General features: G+C 32.2%; 1 protein-coding gene across 1 annotated transcript; it reads left to right on the forward strand.

Moving 5' to 3' along the window:
* Positions 1-576: 576 nt before the first annotated feature.
* LOC107443523 (uncharacterized) lies at positions 577-16,187 on the forward strand. Its single transcript, XM_016057433.3, has 4 exons — positions 577-733; positions 4,164-4,361; positions 8,103-8,209; positions 15,335-16,187. The coding sequence occupies exons 1-4, from the start codon at positions 679-681 to the stop codon at positions 15,962-15,964; spliced, it is 990 nt and encodes a 329-aa protein (XP_015912919.1). The 5' UTR covers positions 577-678; the 3' UTR covers positions 15,965-16,187.
* The last annotated feature ends 4,940 nt before the right edge of the window (positions 16,188-21,127 follow it).

Raw genomic sequence — 21,127 nt, forward strand, 5'->3', positions numbered from 1 at the left:
AATGTCTCAAAAAGGACAAATTATTCATTCAAAAGAGAGAAGTACCATGAAAAATGGCGTGAAATATCAACAAATTTATGAAATATTCAATGTTTAAAAATAAGCAGATAAAGTTTGAAAAATTAATATTTTTGCCATTCGATCGTCAAATAGCACCTTGTTTCCAAAATAACGAAATAGTATCGTCGCATACCACGTGATGAAGGCGGAGTCAAGTGCCAACTCCTGGTGAACGAGCCATATCTATCTATTGCAAAAAGTTCACTTCTGAAAACAAAATAGAAATCTGGGTTGACGTAGAGAAATTGTATCTTCTGCAGTTTTCAATTAAAATTCTGCTAAAAAAAACCAATATTGCTGCCGTCAGTATACATTTTGATGTCCCGTTTGAGGTTTTCTGATGTGTTTACATTTTAATACCTATAAATGTTGATTCAACTGCTTCTATCACTTTAAAAATTGCAAAGTAATAAATTTTAACGTTACACAATAGCTAAATTGAACTATAAAGGTGACATTTTATGAGACATTAATAAAATTTTACTTAAAAAGCAAGGTGTACTAACAATTCTATTTTAACTAGGTTAATATAGAAAGTTAAAAAAAAATTACTTTTCTATATTAACTAGGATTAATAGTTTGAAACAACGCATAGTTCACGCTTAGCTTGTTATAGAAATGTCTAGGTTGAATTCAAACTTTGTTAGGCGGATTTTCTTCTTTAGAAATATAGGTAAATATACTCATAATTTGAAATCTTCTCTTTTTTCTTCTTTAATGTACAAAAATTTCTACAATCCTCTAATGTGAGAGTCGATACGCTGTAATGTTAACATGAAGATATAATGTTAATGTGTTGTCGACACGAATATCTCGTCCGGCTCGCACCGACCTGCTGACGTAAAATATTATCAGTTGTAGACGGATCATGTGCTAGAGTTCTCTTGCCCTCAGACTAACCGTGGGAGGCTTAAAAAAGAGTAATTATACATCAGTTTATTTATGTTAGCAATTAGATACATATGTTTCAAAAATCGGTAACCTCAATAAATTTTAAAGATTTATTAATAGAGAAAGAGAATAAAGTTTTTAAACTCTAGCAAATCATTAGTTTATTTCCTAAAAAATAGCATTTTAAAAAATGACTAAGGTTTAAATGTGTGAAACTTGAATTTCCCAGATGGTATACTTTTTAAAAGCATTTTTTGATATTTTCATTCTAAGAACTAAATTCCCAGTATTGCATCTCGTAATTCGCTTTTTCATTGTTGATTAATTTATCGGGCTTTTCACAATTACTTTTACATTTACACAGAATTATTTCATAATTTTCAAACATTTTGAACGAAAAGTGCTTTCAGGTATAAGGACAAAATATATCGAGCAGAATATAGCAAGACAAAATCTTGTGCGGTCAAAACTTTGAGTGGGCGAAATCTCGAATGGGCAAAATCTCGCTTAGACAAAATATTGCGTGCTTAATATGATAACAAAGATATTCCATTAATGACACGATAAAAATTTGATTACAAAAACACATTCCCTCCCCCAAACTGCAGATTTTCAGAAAATAAATTTTCGAACGTAACATTTTGTATTAAATACTTTTCATCTGTAAAATATGCAAACTTTCAAATACAGTCCCGCTTTGTTCAAATACGACCACAATGATTTAACATTGAGTAACTTGAATTGTGGAATTACTGTTAACTCTCACTTATGATTTCATAACGACTGAGCATAGTGTTTTCTATGTCATTGCAAACAATATTTTTTTTTTATGATAAGTTTAATGTGAGTGAAGGAAATGTACTGAATTTTGTTTTTTGTGCTTGGTGTTCGGAATTTATTTACAAAGCAACAAAATTCATTTAAAAGAGATATTAACTACCCTATTTATTTTATGTCCGTGCCTCAAGCTCTAATGCAAAAAATTGAAATCGACTGTTGTGAAGTAAACGTGGCAGAGACAGACGATTTCAAATAACATCGTTGGAGATAATTAGCAACACTTTTCAAAACTTTTTAGACTCAGTAGAACATTTATTTCCTTGCATCAGAATAGAGAAGAACCCATCTGAGATATTTAGGGCGATTTAACATTTATATATCAAAAGTTAATTAATCGAACAATAACGGGATTTTCTAAGACAAGCAGCACTGACGATCGTACTAGAAATAATTGTTCGATATTAATATCTTAGACGTAGAAGAAACACCTGAAAATGCCAAACGAGGAGGACGAGTGACAGTGCACAGGATGTTATCATTGTTATCATTGAAGTGTGTTATCATTGTGATCCCAAGTGTTATCATTGAAAGTGATGGTGCTGTTGATCGTTCGGATTGGTATACTTTCGTTTGTATTCTGCATTCTTATTGGAGAAATGTTTTAATAGTTTTCTTTTAAATGTATGGAAAAAAAATTATGATATTAACAGATAGTTAAACTATACTCAGTTGGGCGAAAGCTTATCGATATCCGAAGCCTAATGTGCCCATGCTAGTTTTCGTGACTTTACGCTCTAGGGTTTTCTGATTAAGTGGTCAGCCGAGCACGGAAGCCCTAGTGTTTCGTTTCCGAGTATGCTTCGTGCTGTGATACCCCCCTTATCACAACTGGAATGAAAACTGACAACGCATGAGCAGTTAACTATCTCAGTTAGTGATGTTTTAGTTTGGAAGATAGTAAATTTGGGCAGATCCTCTTCCATAGAGTTGTAAAGGAAAATGAATTACTTTTTATTTGTTGCATTTTAAATAAATTATTTCCTGTTTGTCATGAAGTCTAGTCCGTATTTATCATTAGAATACGTTATTCATTTTAATGGCCCATTGTTAGCACGGACGAAATAAAAATATTTAAAAATTTATCATACACAAAAAGGATTTTTTTTTTCGATCAAGTAAAATGACTTTTATTTTGAAATTTGTATTTTTCTCAATTTTGCATACCGCTTGTTTTTTAATTACCATCTTAATATAAATTAATCTCTTCAGAACTTTTACTAAAAAAATATTAAAAGCGACATTATTAACTGATAAAGTCTTCACAGTTTTACTCAGAGTTTTTCAGATTATTATTAGATCAATTTACAAACTTTTTAGCAGTGACATCATAACAAATTGTACCTAATAAAATTTTTCAATAATTTCAAATTTAATTAATTTTTAACAAAATTTTTAAAAAAATTCAAATTTTTAGGTTATTAAATTTGTGAAGTGATTAATATATTTTTATGGAAATGTTCTGAAATCATGTTCTAAATTTTCATTCCAAAAACTACCGCCAGAACGGAGACTCCAATATTTTTGTTTTTATAAGCGAACATATATCCAACAAAAATGCAAAGTTAAAGAAATTTCATTTAAAAGTAGTGCACATATAGATCTATAAATAAGGGGTTGGGAGGATATTCTATTGCTAAGTCATGAATCATACCATAAAATTCACTCGTAATAAAGTAGATTGCTCTAAACAAGTATAGGTGAAGATGTACGAGTTCACCGTGCACTTGCATATCTTTACCAGCACTTATTTAGATGAATCTAGAATCCCTTTTAACTCCTTCCTTCTCGCTCCCGTGAAAATGATGGGGTGAGGTTTCACCCTCTATTTCTCGCTCCCGTGAAATTTCCAGGCTGGAGTGTTCAACAGTAACGCGCCAATAAGAATGAAACTAATTCATTTCTTTTGATTGGAAAACATTTCATTTCTCATTTTACACACCAGATGGCAGTACACAGGATATTTTTTAGGTAATTATGCATAGTTAGTTTATTTTAAACTAGGTGTCAGCACAAGATGTTTGGATGTCAGAAAAAAAAATATGCACTTTTATGACTGTTTTCTTGAAAATTAACCGATCGTTAAGGAGTTAAAGATAAATATTGCACAATTGATGGCTTTAAAAGCATTGTTTCAAAATGTTTCTTAAGCATTCCTTTAATAATGTGCAAAACCTTTTATTTTTCATTTCTATTGCGTTTTGAAAAAGAGAAGCGCGCGTAGAAAGTAAATTTTAAAAGACGTTCTTTTTCAAATTTCTTGCTCTATTTAAGAATGAAACTTTTTTTCAAAAGATAAAGCAGGTAAATTATCTGTAAAATACATAGTAAATTTTAAGTAAACAATGAAATAAAATTCTCAATTTTCTTTCCAGTTGAAAGTAAAACTTATGAAGCAGGACGAAATTATTCTGAAGTAAGTAGTAATTGGACAATAAGGAACATCACCGAGGTCGACATTCCGAAAATAGCTGAAATCCGAAAATCGCCAACTTGTCACGATTGCTTATATAGCCTGTATTCCTTTCATAAGTTGGATCCAGAAGCGATTATTGTAGCTGAAAATGATAATGGTAAAGGTTTACCTGATTCTAAATAAAAATGAAATAACACAGTTAATTACATTAGCTATTTTTCTTGCGAAAAATATGGTTTCAAGAATTTTTGCTTTCTTCGTAAAAAAATTTTTCCAGTGTCAGGATTCTAGTTGTTTATTCACCAATTCTAAATTTTTTTCAAAGCAATTTTCTTAAATGCTGATTTGAAAATTTTAAAACATTTGTTTTTCAAAACAGTACATGAATTGCTGAAGGAAATCTATTCCGATTATGTTGAGAATTCCAGAAAAAATGATTTAAAAAAATACTTGAGAAGTTTTGGAATAAAATGCAAGCAATATTATCCCTTTTTAAATAAAGCTTTGAAAAGAGTCAGTATATTTTCAATCGAGAATATGGTAAAATATTCTCTATTGAACAGAGGGCTTCATTATCCCCATCTTTATATATTTTTTACACCTTATGGTTTCAAAAACCTTGTCAAACAATGAGGTCAAAACTGTATACTCCTTAGGAGTGATAAATTTGTATTTTAAAGACGAAAAAAAAAGGAAAAGATCTAAATCACTGTTGGTGAAAGTGGAATTAGAAACATTAAAACCAGTTTCAATGACAGAGAATAATTTATTTATTTATTTCCAATGAGCTGCACAGTCGGACTTGCCGATGAGCAAACCTAGTGCGTTCTCCAGAGGTGGTATCCACTCTTTCAGGACCACCACAATGGGTGAGATACCGTTGGTCATGCTAATTTGGACGTCTAGTTTCTGCCACACTAGATGGCAGCACCGAGACTCTATTTGGACGCTAAAGTGCACTAAGAATTTAATTTTGCCGGAAATGCCAAGAGCCAATGAGCACTCTAAACACATTATAATGTTTTTTATAATTTTTTTGCGTTTTTTCTCAAATAGTTATTTATTTATGACCTCCAATGTACAGTGAGCAAACAAGTCATAAATCGTGATTTAATGATAGGAGTTTCATGTACTAGAACTTAATGGTTCAGGTGACTAACCTTAAATTTGTTTGAGGTGAACCGGGTTGGAATCCCTGCTATGGCTGGTCTATACGAATTCCGCATCCGGCTTGAATAAACCACAGAGCTGACGTAAAATATCCTCAGTGGTAGAAGGATCATGGGCTAGAGTCCCCTTGCAGTCAGGCTACCCATGGGAGGTTCTCGTGGCCTTCCTCTCCATGTGACGCAAATGCGGGTTAGCTCCATCAAAAAGTCGTCCAAGTAGACAAATTTCTCCCAATACTTGATCCAGGAGTTCCTTTGTATTCTGGATAGGGTTCAAAATTACAAGACTCGGAGTTGAAGCTTGGAGTTTCTGAGAAACGTAACTTAATTATTTAGGCGAAGAGTGAGAAATCGTTATGCTATCATTGGCGCATATGATGCTTAATTAAATCATTTAAGTAATAGGTAATAATTGAAAGTAAAATACGTACTAAATAGGAGCATTAGTAAAGAAAATGTGCTTATGAGAATCGTAAAAAATCGTAATGCTACTATTGTCATCCATGATACTCGATTAAATTTGTATGAATGTAAAATGAAATTCAAAAATAAGTTTTGTACCCTAAACGGTATTGGTTTACTTACTTTGAAAGTACAAAAGTATATATACTATCGTGTAAAAGTTTTCGATTACTCTGTGAAAAACATTTTGGCCTTCCTGTGCAATTTTTTTTTTTTTTTGGTCGAGTGTGCTATCATTGCTCATAATCGACATATCAACATTGTAATCAACATATATATCACCCTTGATTAAGGAAGTTTTAACATTCTTGCTATTTAATCATAAATTGCCCTTCGTTAAAATTTGAATCTTTGCACGTTTATTCCTTTTCTTATACAGGGTGTTTATAAAGTCCCGGACCCATTTTGATGTTTAATAACTCATAATAAAGATAGATAAAAATTATTACATAAATGGCTAGATAGACTCAAAAAGTTTCATGACGTTTATGAACTTCCACGTGTGCCCCCATCGTCGCACGGAGAATATTAAGTTAATAGTCAATTTCACGCCAGGTAGCGGCATCCACAGAGGCTATTGCGGTTGTAATTCTGGCTTTTAGGTCATCAATGTTCGACACGATCCTCCTGTAAACATTGTCCTTTATAAGTCCCCAAAGAAAAATTTCCAGCGGCGTTATATCAGGTGATCTGGGTGGTCAAGGAATTGGACCTCCTCGCCCAATCCATCTTCCTGGAAAATGGTCATTCAAAGAACTACGAACGATGATACCCCAATGAGGTGGTGCACCATCTTGTTGCAAAAAGACATGTGGCTGAAGCTCTTCTAGTTGTGGAAATACGAAGTTTTCTAACGTGTCTAAGTATACGACTGATGAGACCGTCTTTTCTGTAAAAAAGAAAGGTCCAATGACTCGGTCGTGCATTAGTCCACACCACACATTAACCTTTGGGGAATCCCTTTGTGTTTCACGGTATTGAAACTTTTTGAGTCTATCTAACCATTTATGTTATTAATTTTAATCAATCTTTATTATTTTATGAGTTATTAAACATCAAAATGGGTCCGGGACTTTGTAAACACCCTGTATATTTCGAGCCTAAGAACCAATTTTGCACAATTTAGTGCAAATTCTGCACGAACAAATGTCAATATAAAAAATAGTATGCTCATAAAATAGCGAGTGGAACGCAGTAAATAATGAAGCAAAGCCTATACTTATAAGTATTTAACTAAACAATTAAATAATTGTATTTTGACTAAATTGTTATAGATTTAGTACTTACTTTGATGTACGAAAACAGTTAAAAATGAAAAACACTATTTAATACCTGACTGAGATTAAAATTGTATTTGATTTAAAGCGGACCTTGCTTTCTTGTCGATAAGCATACTAAGAAAATTTGAAAAAGAATTATATATTTTTTTACTCCATTTTGAATCAACATTAATGTCGAGTTTGGCCAAAGACTTTTTACGCTAGTGTATGTATGTACGCCATGTACCATTATTGATGCTTACTTAATTTTATAAATAAGCATTAATTAAAATGAAAGGACTGAACAGTTAATCGTTATTTCGACAGAATGAAATTTTTAAAAGAAAAACATGTTTTCATTAATCTAATGAAGTAAAGCCACCGAAAGAGCAACATAAAATAATAAAAAAATATGGGAACTAATCTTTATTAATTGCTTCTGTATATGCGTTTCAGTTTTGGGCATAATTTCGTAGTGTTGATCAATCCAGAGTTTTATATGATTTACTTTTTTGAACCCGTACGAAAATCGGGTATTCATCTAGTATATGAATAAAGCTAAACAACAAGAAATGTCTTTAAGATATGCCACATAAATAGATATACTGTAGTTTTGATTTTATCATTATGAACCTTTTTCAGTATGAAAACACAGAACAAAAGAGGGGAATACAGAATTAATCTCAGAGATTCGTCATATTTCTCTTTTTCTTTCTGTGTTTCCATGCGGAAGAAGTCTAATAAACTATAGTATATTTTATTATGTATTGTCGCCATCTTTTTACACTGATCACTTTTTCTTCCCAATGAAAATCTTTTTTAATAATACTTGAGAAGAAAGGAGAACTAGGTAACAAATATGCTGCGTTTATTGCGCGCTTGACGCTGGAAGGTTGGTGCAACTATTCCTCAGTCTCTGTATCTTTTCTAAACGTACGAATTACATAAAATTGTTTAAACGCAATGTTGATGATTTTAGACTGACATTTTAATTAAATACTTTTGCAGGTAATATTATTGGAACACATTCCATGCTAACTTTCGCAAAAGGCTTCTATACATCCGGATTAACGTATGTTCATCCCAACTACAGAGGAAGCAATCTTGCATTTCAGGTAAGATTAATATATAAGATGTTCTGCAGCGAATTCCCGTTAACCTCTTGAGAGCATCTAATATATGTTGGACGAATGCAGCGTCTATTATGGTGGATTGATATAAAATTACAAGCGACTAGGGACAGGACGATTCCATAATACAAACGGACTTAGAAAATTTAGAAAGGGGAAAATGAGCTCGATAGCGGGAAAACGATAGCGGGCGTTTGTGGTGAGAGCTTTAGCTTAGCAAAATATCGCCTTATTTTGCGCCAACATTGGAAGTCAAGTTTTGGCCGGATTTTCTGAAACAAAAACAAAAAAAACTTAACTATAGTTATAGTTAATTATAATTATGATGACCCTATAGGGTCATCAAAAAAGAAAGAATTGATTATTAGGCTTTACAAAGAAGACAGTCAGATTTGATTTTTTTTTATCTTCAAAGAACGTTTTTTATGCAGAGAGGTACGTACCTCAGTACTGTTGACAATTATCGGTCGCTGTTCCAGCAATTCTGTACATGTTGGAGGAGCGTGGAGGGGGGGATCATGAAAAGAGTTCCGTGTATAAACCGGGCAGTGGCACTTGACCTTAAAAAAACATCAGTGTAGGGTATACCGGGCAAATGTATACCGGACAGTGGCACTTAACTAGACCTTGTATATATTTCAGACATTTATCAAAAGTCTAGTCAACTAGACCTAGTATATGTGCCACTGCCCGGTATACCCTACACTGATGTTTTTTTAAGGTCATGTGCCATTGCCCGGTATACATTTGCCCGGTATACGCTACACTGATGTTTTTTTAAGGTCAAGTGCCACTGCCCGGTATACCCTACACTGATGTTTTTTTAAAGTTCAGTGCCATTGTCCGGTATGTATTTGCCCGATATACCCTACACTGATGCTTTTTAAGGTCAAGTACCATTGCCCGGTATAATTCTTACATTTCATACTTTGCCTGAAAACATCCAGTATTCTATACAATGCCGGCAACATACATATATAAAGATCTAACTAACTTTAAAGTTAAAAAAAAAATTAAAAACAAAAGCAAAACAGATAACAATAATAAAAGCAAAGACATAAGGAAAAAATTCAACAAATAACATATTTTATACGTGTTCGAAAATGACAGCAAACGTCGCAGAAAATAAACATAAAAACAAATGCGAACGGTGACGGTAAACCTTTGAAATTTAACCAATACGCCAAGGAAGCGAACAAAAAAATCCCCAATATTCTCAGTGTAATTTCCCTCTTTCCCTATTTTCACTCTTCCGACGAAACTCTAAGTATTTAACATTATGGAATCATCCTTCCCCTAGTCGCTTGTTATAAAATTCTATCATTTAAAAAAAATATTTATTTAAGATTTGTTTTTCTCTTTGCGTGCTCGACAATGCACGTGTCTAATAAGAAAAAATATAATTGGATTTATTTTCGTTGTTCAGCGTTCTTAATTACAATGAAAAATTTATAAGAAATTTTTTTTATAGTTTTATGGCGCATTAATATATAAATACCTTTTTTTTAAGTCCAATGGATTTTGTTTTAAGACCAAAAATTCTGAAATGACATATCCTAAAATATGCAAGATATCCTAAAAATTAAAACTCATCATTTCTTTGAGAAATAAATAACTGTTGCTGTTGTTGCTAATTCCCATCTGGTCTAACGGGGTCAGACCAGATCAATGAATCCGTTGATATTGAGAAAATCCGAAACCAGAATGGGAGAGGAATGAATATCGTTCCAGTCCAGCCCTAAACAGATCAAGATGTGCTCAGGTGATGCCTGGTTTTATTGGCATTTAAGGCAAAGAGGAAAGATCTTTTGATTTGCAGAAAATGTCAGACTTTTCAGGTGTCCACTGGCCAGTCGGGATAGGCAGGTGTTGGTTTGCCTGTCACCAGGGAGAGATAGAGAGAGTCCTGGTCTTTTTGCTTTAATAAATAACTAATGAAGTTAACTAATTTTAAATGCTTTTTCTTTCTCTAAGTTACATATTTAAGTAAAACTTGCATTTCATGCCGTTATTTAAATTACGGGTTTCATGAGGGTAATATACTGCCCTTGCATCAGAAAGGTCCTGGGTTCGAATCCCGGGCAAGGCATGGATGTTTCTTGCTCTCTCTCTCTGTGTTCTATGTCCTTTCTCCTTTGTGTGTGAATGTGACCCGCCCTAAAAACGGGTTGTGGTTGCGTGAATGGCGTGGGTGAAGTCGAATTCCTGGCCATAGATGGCGCCACTGAAAAACAGGAACAATCGCATCCCCACTGCCTAAACAGGCATACGACAAAAAAAAAAAATGAGGGTAATATTTGGTTTTTCAGAATCCTTGTTAGGAATGAAGGAATAAAATCTTTGCAAATTATAAGCAGAAAATAAATATTTTAGTAAGAGTGAAGAAAATGACGTTGAAGTCTGTTAAATCGCAAAAAAGGAAGGTGGGATGAGAAACATCAAAACTGGATCGAGGTAGGTTGTCAAGTCTGAAATTTGTAGGGGATAAAAGACAAAGCGGTTGTAGATATAAGGAACTACTTCATTCATCAAAGTAATTATCAATCCATATTTTTCTTACACTTTTGCCATGTATGTAGCAGGTTGTTCTGGCAAGTTTAATCCTGACTGCGAGAGTCAATAAATTTCTGAAAGATCAGTTTTACAGCATTTTCGAAATAAAACTGTTTTCTATTAAAATGCTGCAAAATTTAGAAAGATATTGCTCGAATTGGCTAGGCTTTATGAATTTCTGAAATTCTTCATCATCATCCAGATGATGAAAAAGTAAAAATTCTAACTCGTGTAGTTTTGCCAAAGTTAATTCCGTAGCGTGTTGTCAATGCCATTGACAATGTCATGCAGTAACACCAGAAATGATTTTCTGAATAATCTAAACTATTTTTCTTTAAAGTTATGAATCATTATGTCGAGTTAGTTGCATTATATTTCCATTGTGAATGATGAGCCAGCTTTCATAAAATCTTAATGAATCACATCTGTCGTTAAACCTCCAAATACTCATCATCAGCATTTTCGGTACATATTACGCTTTGGAGAGTGTTCTAGTGGTTACTCTTTGTTCAAACAACTCTACAACCAAATAACGCTGGAGCTAAATACACTCGCATGATCTGCAATGTCAGGTTCCGCATAACAACTCATATTTCATATTAATGCGAATTATCAACAGTTTCCTCTCCAATAAAAATTATTTTAAAAAACTGTTTTTAAAACTGTTCAAAGCTTTCTTTTTGGAGTTTATGATTTTAGGCAGGTTAGACAGTAGCTCTTTGTTAGAAGAGAAAGAAAAGCAGTAAAATATTAAGCCATCATTATACAGGGTGTTTATAAAATCCCGGATCCATTTTGATGTTTAATAACTCATAAAATAAGAAAGATAGATAAAAATTAATAACATAAATGGTTAGATAGACTCACAAACTTTCATGACCCTTGTCAATGAGCTTCCACGTGTGCCCCCTTCGTCTCACGGAGAATATCAAGTCGATAGTCAGTTTCACGCCAGGTAGCGGCAAGCATGTCGGCATCCACAGAGGCTATTCCTTGGTCACCCAGATCACCTGATATAACGCCGCTGGACTTTTTTCTTTGGGGATTTATAAAGGACAATGTTTACAGGAGGATCGTGTCGAACATTGATGACCTAAAAGCCAGAATTACAACCTCAATAGCCTCTGTGAATGCCGACATGCTTGCCGCTACCGTGCGACGAAGGGGGCACACGTGGAAGTTCATTGACAATGGTCATGAAGCTTTTTGAGTCTATCTAACCATTTATGCTATTAATTTTAATCTATCTTTATTATTTTATGAGTTATTAAACATCAAAATGGGTCCGGAACTTTATAAACACACTGTATTATAATATATTTATGTGTATCAATATAGATCAATATCATTATGTATCGTAATACCCTCATTATAAAATCTAATAAATATCAAATTATAAACTGTTAAAGCAGACGTATCCAACATAGAAATTTCGTCCTAGAAAATGCAATAATCATCTTATTACATTCCCTTTCTTTTTTTACTGTAATCATGGTTTTGATGATCCTAGTCCCAAACTTTATCAAATGTTATTTGTTAAGTTCTTGTATTGGTTTATTTTTCCCCTTGATATTAAAATTAATTTGTAGCCTTTAATGTTCATACTTTTTTGAATTCCTTTTGACAAAAATTCGAAAATGTACATTAAGGGTTGTCATTAAGGAACACCCGGCATGCAGGTTTTCTAAAAAATCAAGAAACAGCGTAATTTACGTATTCTAGTATTAATAGATTCTCCTTTCAAACTCATGCAATGTTCAAAATTGAGGTTATTTTTATGTTTATTACCTTTAATATTATCAGCAAATAACATAATTATATTTTCTATGCAAAATTGACGTATTTTAATTAAAAGAAAATTTCGTCACTCCTGTTGTCTGCTTATAACAGTTCGATATGAATACTTAGACAGTGGCCATTACATTGGAAGATAATTGTGAAATATTGAAACAATACTACTTAAATTTGCAAAAAAATTATAAAAATGCAACTTATCATTTTGAAATCCAGAGTTATAGAAAATTCTTAGAAATGTAGTTCTACTCTATGACATAGGAGAGAACATAGCTGTAACCTTTTTGTTACATCAATTTCTCTTCTATCTTCATAACTCCAAATGTAAGTTCCTGAGGAGCTTTTTATTTTGGACATAGCTCTAAAAGTGTGTTTAAAAAAAGAACATATCTCGAAAAGCGTGTTTAAGAAAGTGGAAGTAGCTCTTGTTAGAGATTAAAGAAAGCCGACACGGACTTTGCTAATATTGCTGATTTTAAAAAGTAGATATAGCTCAAAATGTCTGTTGTAGATTAGGTACATACCTCAAAATCCTTAAATGAGTATTTTTTATTATACCAATTTTCTTAAAATACGCATTTTGAATTATGTTTGAAATAAAAGCTCACACCGACAATTTTCCCCCCAGCAAATAACAAAACAAATATCTTCATCCGTATAAAAGAGGATAAAACAGAATATATTTTATAAAGTAACTCATCGGAGTAGTGTAGGGGGTAGGGGGCAGGGAACTGTCCTTGCATCAGAAAGGTCCTGGGTTCGAATCCCGGGCAAGACATGGATGTTTCTTTCTCTCTGTGTGTGTTCTATGTCCTTTCTCCTTTGTGTGTGAATGTGACCCGCCCTATAAACGGGTTGTGGTTGTGTGAATGGCGTGGCAGAAATCGAATTCCTGGCTATAGATGGCGCCTCTGAAAAACAGGAACAGTCGCACCCCCACTGCCTAAACAGGCATATGACAAAAAAAATCAGAGTATCGAATTTAGAGCATTCTGACGTCATGAGAAGATGTATTTTTTGAAAGTGAACTGGATGCATTATGAGGCATTTAGAGAAAAAGTTAGAGATAGAGCCATTTAGTGGTCTGGATGCACTTTTTCTTAGACTTCATCTTTTATTAAAAAAATTAAAAGTGGACGCATTTTTAATCATGTAAATATATAAATTATTATACAAATTATAATACAAATCATTAAAAGAAGAGGGTGCATTTTTAAAAACCAATATCCTTCGTGACCAATTTGTGTAAAACTTTCATTTGCAGTACATGAAAACCTCTCGTCGTTAGTCCGATGACATTGGAACTTAACGTAAAAATGCGTAAGTGAAAAATGTGTTTTTAGTACTGGAATTTCGGCTAAACTATTAGTCCCAACGACTTGATTTTGATATCACTAGGATCTGTTAACACAATGTATATGATTCAAAATATTTTTTTTTAAATATAGTAATATCAAATTCGTTGATTGGTAGGATCAAATACAAAACGGTGTTTTTAACAGCTAAAACTTACTTAAATTTTGATCTATTAGCCTTTTTACTTCATTTTAGTCTCACTTTATTCAGCATAAAAGAAAAATTGGAAAATTAATTCTTTCCTTTCAATAGGTATTTCAGACCCGACAATATGTATCAAAAAAGCAAAAGTCATCAGTGCAATCAAAAACTATACTTTTTTATACTTCATGTTTACTATATCTCTTATGTTCTAAATTATTAACTCTATCGACTTGGTTTTAATGCAATTCAGTTCAGCATAAATACTTCAAAAAAAATAACTTGTCACTATAGTAAAGTTCAAGTTTACCTATTTTTAAACCCCTAAAGTTTATAAAAACTTTGACTTATTATGCTGAATTAATATCTTTGAAAGTAATTCAAGATAATGGCTGAAGCATTATCTCTTGGAAAGGGGCTACTTTAAAGACAATTACCAGCTTTCCTTTAAACATATCTGCTTCAGAACCGGCATAAATATAAACGGGCATGCTATTTGGTGTATACATGGATTTTTGCTCTACCGACCGGTACAATGCTCTGCCCAGATCGGTATATAGTATTACCTTCATAAATCTTTTTGGTCAGGGTTAACATCTTAATGTAGACGAACCTGCTCGACTCACACATGAGCAATATAGGTCTTAGATTTTTTTACCATTTACATTCCTTAACGTGCCCTGTATTCTTACTGAATGATTTATTGAGAAAGATTTATTAATTTCTAAATTACAAATCTATGAAACAAAGGGTAACAGAGGAATGAATTCTATTGCGAAAGCTTCAAAAATTTCTTGTCATAATTTAGCAATTTAGTTACGAAAGTTGCCAACAAATTGCGCAGTATTATGTACGAACTTCGTGAAAAGAATGCAATTACCGTAGAATTATAATCTGTGATATTCCTGCACCAGAAGCGTATGTTGTTGAGTAGAATTCCTGGTTTAAACCTTCTAATTCGGTACAACAACCATCTTTTGCATTTTCACGCTGGAACTAATAGCAATAATCATCGATGGTTTGCAGCGCCACCTGTTAGTATTTTTTGATAAATTCCGAAATTTCTGAATAAACTTTTCACAGCTTTGATAATAAATATACCGCTAGTTTTATTTCTCTAACTCCTTTTGTTTCCGAGATTTTCAATTTTGAAATCAGTAAGTCATTCTCACTACACTTACAACTGATTCTTTCTTGGTACTGCAGATTTTTTTAATTCAGATATACAAAGTGCTTTGCTGATAAGAAATATTTTCATATCTATAGCTTATTCGCAAGGGAATGGAACGACACAGACACAAGAACAGAGGAGTAGGTTTCACCTTCAAACAATGGACAAATATGACATCACATCTAATAGGTGCTAAAACGGAAATAGGTTTTAATGTTCAAGAATACGTTTCCACTGAAAGCATGCACACCAATCTTCTCTCTGACAATCTTCCTGGAGATACTACTATCCATCCATTGGAAACAAATCACTTGGAACTCATCTATGATTACGATTTGCAAGTAGTTGGATGTGAACGGCGGGCATTTTTGGATTTAAGTTTCAATGAACCCCATTGCAAAACTTTGATTGCTTTGAAAAATGAACGTTGTGTAGGATTTGGTTCCGTTAAGTTAACTGTTTGGGGAGCCAAACGAGTCGGACCACTTTACGCAGATGATTCAAAGATAGCAGAAGCGTTGTTGAAATCGTTGCTGGAAGGATTTCCTCAGGGAAAAGGTGTTGCAGTAGTAATTCCTCCTGCCAATTCCGAAGCTTTGAAGTTAATGAACAAGAGTAATATTCCATTAAGTAAAGATTTGTATCAAGTTCATGAGGATGGCGTTCCGCAGTCAGATATGTTGAAAGTATATGCATTATTTGATGTGAGTGGCACATCAATATGAACATATTACTTCATAAAATTCAGGATCTATTTCTACAAGAAAACTTATGAACAATTAAGGAACTATAAGGATTTATGGCTCTCTTTTTCAGAAGTAATTACGAAAGAAATATGTGTTTATTTTAGTAGTAACAAAAGCCTTCATTTCAGGCTAAATCTGTGAGATGAACATAATCACCAAATTCATTATTCGGTGGGCGAAATAAAAGCAATACACTCTTTAATCGACGTATCATTTTTTAGTTAATAGTAGGAGTTTGATGCACTAAGAGGCAATATTCATGGCTTGCTGCTTTGAAACAAAATATAAAAGTTATTTTGCGTAGTACTAGAATTTAAGTGACCAAAAAGGAATCATATTGTTTTAATGGGAAAAAAATATACTGAGATAATCTAAAATCTACCTTAATAATACGAAAAAACATTAATTTTTCAAAATAAAAAATAGAAAAAACACAACTTTCAGTTAAAGGAGCAAAACTAAAATATTCCAGACAATTTTAAAATAATTTACTTTGGACTTAATTATTTTTTAAGCTTAATAAAATTTTTCACTTTTTCGTTAAGAAAAATCATTTTGAACTTCAGACAATGAGTAACAGTAGTATTTTTTATTGGTTTTTATATATATATATTAAGGTAGATTATTTAAAATGAATGAATAATGCAAGTTTGAGGCAATAATTTTTTTTCCCTTGCCTGTAGAAAATTTCAAATTTCAAGTTCATTTCGTTACAAGTGAAATATAAATATGCTTTGAGGGGTTTATCTGAAGAAAGCAACAACACTCTAAATTTTTGTTTTGTTATATTATAAGTATATTGCTGCCTAGTTATGGGCACGCATGGTTGTTTCCATGGGGCATTGTTGCTTTCCAGAGTTACGCTCCTCAAAGTTTGTGGAAAATCAGGTTTCTGGTGATTTTCTGCCATAAAAATCTTGGTCAAACAATAGCACTCCAATCATTTTTTTACTGAATATTAAAGTTAACTATTAAGACAAGTTCTGAGATTCAGTACTTCGCTGATTTATCAATACTTTTAGCCGATAAAGCCATTCAAGCTTTCAAAAAATGCATAATCTGCGACTTTTTACATATTTAACTTTTTTTCAAAACGTCATCATCGCTCGAAGAACTTAGTATACCATCCTGTAGGTAAATATATCTACTAACACGTAGAAAAGAAAACTCAAGGGGACCTCAGCCCATTTTAAAGATTGATTTTTCTTTTCCACGTGTAAGCAGATGCTTACAAGATGGAACAGTTAGTTTTTTGGAGGGCGATGCCGTTTTGAGAAAAGCTAAATAAAAAATTGCTGATTTTGCATTTTTTGAAAGTTTGAATCAACTAAAAGAATGAATAAATCAGCAAAGTGCTGAGTCACAGAGCTTGTCTTAATAGTTAACTTTAATATTCAGTAAGGAAATTATTAGGGTTCTGTTGTTTTACCAAGAACCATGAAAATTAAATCATTATTAAAAAGTAGGATATGACCTTAAAATTGATATATTGATGACAGTTAATTATCAAACCTGACATGAACGGTAAAATATAAATTGAGAAACCATTATTAAGGGGACACAGTACCCAAAAAAATGACAAAAATACTAATTTTTTTTTATTGCTTATAATAAAACTTCAAACTATTTCAAATGCACTGAAAAAAAATCATGTCTCTATCTACATTTTTGAAAAAGTTATGAATGATTTTAGATTGTCCTAATACAAAATCTTGCTCTGCAGACAAACTTTAAAGGGCTTTTTCTCATAAATGATAATTTTGTGTTTTGATCTTGATTAAATCCCTAAGGAATTTTTCTATTTAAGATAAAGCTTTGAAGTAAACTTTTTTATCTTAAGTATAATACACTTATTTAAGCTGTGCATGGAATAAGCATTTTATAAGGTATTACAATTTTTACAGCATGTTAAATATACTTAACAGGAATTTTTACCCTTTTTTTCTACTTTTTACAAAATATTTTATAAAAAATACTCTAACTGATATATCGATAAATGAATATACAAAATTGTTAAGAAGAATATTGTAAGCACTAAGAAAAAAAAATTTTGAAAAATAAGTTAAAATAAAAAATCCTAAGGGATTTAAAAATTTTGAATTTTTTCAACTTTTTTTAAAATTTTAAAAAATTTAAACAGTTTAATTGTTTTTTAAAGACAAATTATTGATTATAAGCATGTAAAGCATCCTCAATATGAATGATTATACCTTTATTTAAAAAAATTGTTGCAAAGGTACTGTAACCCCTTAAAATAACAACATCGTTTGTTTCTTATTCAACACAAAGAACATTAGACTGAATGGCATATTTCAGATTTCAAATTTACTCTCTTTTGTTAGAATGCATTAAAAGATTAAGTTCTGAGCTACCATTTTCACTCCACTGAGTCCATAGGGGTAGTAGTACGAATACTCTTTACGCCGATATTTATTAACCCGATTTTAATGAAATAATGCACTCGTAAGGTATGCAGCAGTTGCCTAATTAGTCTAATTAGGGCGAGCTATCCACATCATCAAATTTCCGGTTCATCTAACAATAATCCTCTACAGGCGGTTGTCTTATGCAATTATACATTGTAGAAGGAATGTTATTAATATAATACCCTAATTTAGACATCAGCAAGAATAAGAAACCTTACTTTCACCTTGTTTGTTGTTCGTCGTGCGATTTATCAGTTCATTACAGGAGGCAGATTAATTTTCCTTTTAATCAGTCATGATTTTCCTTCGGAATAAAAACTGCTCTTGATGCTTCTAACTTGGTGAAATACTAATTTAATTCATTTGATTCACAGTTTGATAAATGAAGAGCTGAACTCATCAATTTCATCATCTTTGCTCACGAATTGACAGAGCATTATTTTTTAGCTGAGAAATGAAAGGAAAAGTTGCTTTAAGATTCTTAAACTGAGAGAAGAAATGGAAAGTTGAGTTCTTATACAAATTCTGTCTCTATAAACATTAGGAGATGATTCTGAAATTTATTTTTAAAGTAAAAGATAAAAGGGAAAGTTGCTTTAAGCTTTTTTTGGTGTTCATTTTCAATAGAGAGATGAAAGGGAATTTTCATATACAGATTCTGGCTCTGGCAGCATAAAAACATTAGCAGTAGATTTGAGAATTTATAAGTTTAAAAAAATGGAAAGTTTTTTAAAGCTCTTTTGATAATCATTTTGAAGTTTAGTGATAAAAGTTCTTTTAGGCTCTTTCAAGTCTTAGATTTAATTTGAAAGATGAATAGGAACGTTGAGTTACATGAACGGGCTCTGGTTCCAGATCATGAAATGAATTTTTTAAATTGGTTCCTTCATGAAAAAACCAGAAAAACTAGCATTTTTTGGTCCTAGATCACAAAATCATGAAAGATGACCACGAAACAGAAAGTTTTGCAAAGCTAATGTCAAGCTCAGTTATTATTAAAGCGATGTTTTTTAAAACTTGTTTATTAGTCAAAATGATTCAAAATACTTTTTCTATAGCCTCGCTTGGAAAAACTAAAGTAGCAGGGCCTAATAGCCTTTACCCAATGAGGAACAGTTTTGTTTTAAATAAATTGCATTGTAATAATTTTTTTTATAATAAAGGAATACACAAATCAGGGGAATTAATAAACAGAATCTTGATATAAAATGGACCAATACATTAATACCACAAAATAATAAGGCTCGTAGTAATTAAACTTTGTTAGTTCCAAGCATTTCTTACAAAAGATATGGAGTAAAAGGACTTGATATCTTAAGTTGAAGAAATTTTGTTCAGCTTTTTATTTTCCTTTAGCAACTTTATTTCAAAAACGCTATAAGATCCGGAACATTATCGCTTTGCTTTAGCCTCTGTGGTTGTTTTCCCAATTACTCCAATGAATAAAACTAAGATCGAAATATTTAATAATGCCGAATCATTCTTCAATAAAGTTGGTTTTACAAAAAGGAGAAATTTATCAAATGCATAATTGCTTGTTTTTATGGTCGTCAAGGAAGATTTTACAAAGCCGCAATAATGTAATAATTAAAGTTAAAAAGGCTTTGCAAAAATTAAGTTACGTTGCTCACATTTAAAAATCTAACTGCCTATTAACATTGTTTGGTGTATCAAATATTCATCTCAGTAAACTGGATGATTAAATTTAAATATTAAGAATATCAGATCAAAACTAACTGGCCGAACAAATTAATCCAAAATCAGCACGTGTAAAAATTGAGAATAAATTTAGATCTCATGTGGAATCCATATATTACACGAATAAAGCTGTAAATAAAGTATACTCTTAAACATTATGCTAATATAATCATTCAAAATGGTAACACGTGCTGGAAATTACATTAAGATCGTAAGGTAGTGCAAAACGTGTGTAAAGCTCAATTCTCTAGAGTCAAAAAAGAAATTTAGAATAACTTAAAATGAAACAAATCAATAGAACAGAAAATATCAAGGACAATTGAACAAAAGTATACTTACAAAAATTTTATTTTCTTGACTATCTTTGGAATTATAATTACTTTAAGATACAAATACTTATTAATTAACTAAAATACAAAAAGAATTGCCAGAGTGTATACCTCCTGGCCGCCATATATAAAAATTGCAATTAATGCAAAACATTAAGATTTATAAACTCAGATGCATAAATATACATGCATTAGCAAAATTTCCATGCTCACAAAAAAATACTCTCAAGAGTACACTCCAAAGAGAAATTAGCTTAGGGGCCGAAGCCCCCTAGCCTCACCAAATCCAGCAATCAACTCACAAAAAAAAGTTTCAATCCTCGCGGTAAAATCAGCCTGATGCCACTATAAAAGAAAAGTCTTTTTATTACTTCTTCGGCTTATCAGCCCGACACTATTTCGCCTCATCTTTAGCGGAATTCCAAGCCTCTCATTCCTTCATCTGATTGGCTCCTTCACCGTTTCATTGTCCAATAAGAGATGATTGTAGGCCGAATGATAAGCTCTCCTCAGACACTGCATTCGATGTTGTTCTGTTTAGAAACTGAAACTAGAATGTCTTTAAAATGTGTGAGAAATAATTTGTGAGTTCTTGTGCAGAGGTGCGATATTATTCTTCGAAAGTGTTGTCACAATAAATGTTAAATTCCTATTTAACACTGCCCTACTAATAAGTCTTTTTTTTAAAG

The sequence above is a fragment of the Parasteatoda tepidariorum genome, chromosome 7 (genome assembly GCF_982258835.1).
Source record: "Parasteatoda tepidariorum strain Cologne lab strain chromosome 7, Ptep-v5.0, whole genome shotgun sequence".
Classification (NCBI taxonomy): Eukaryota; Metazoa; Arthropoda; class Arachnida; order Araneae; family Theridiidae; genus Parasteatoda; species Parasteatoda tepidariorum.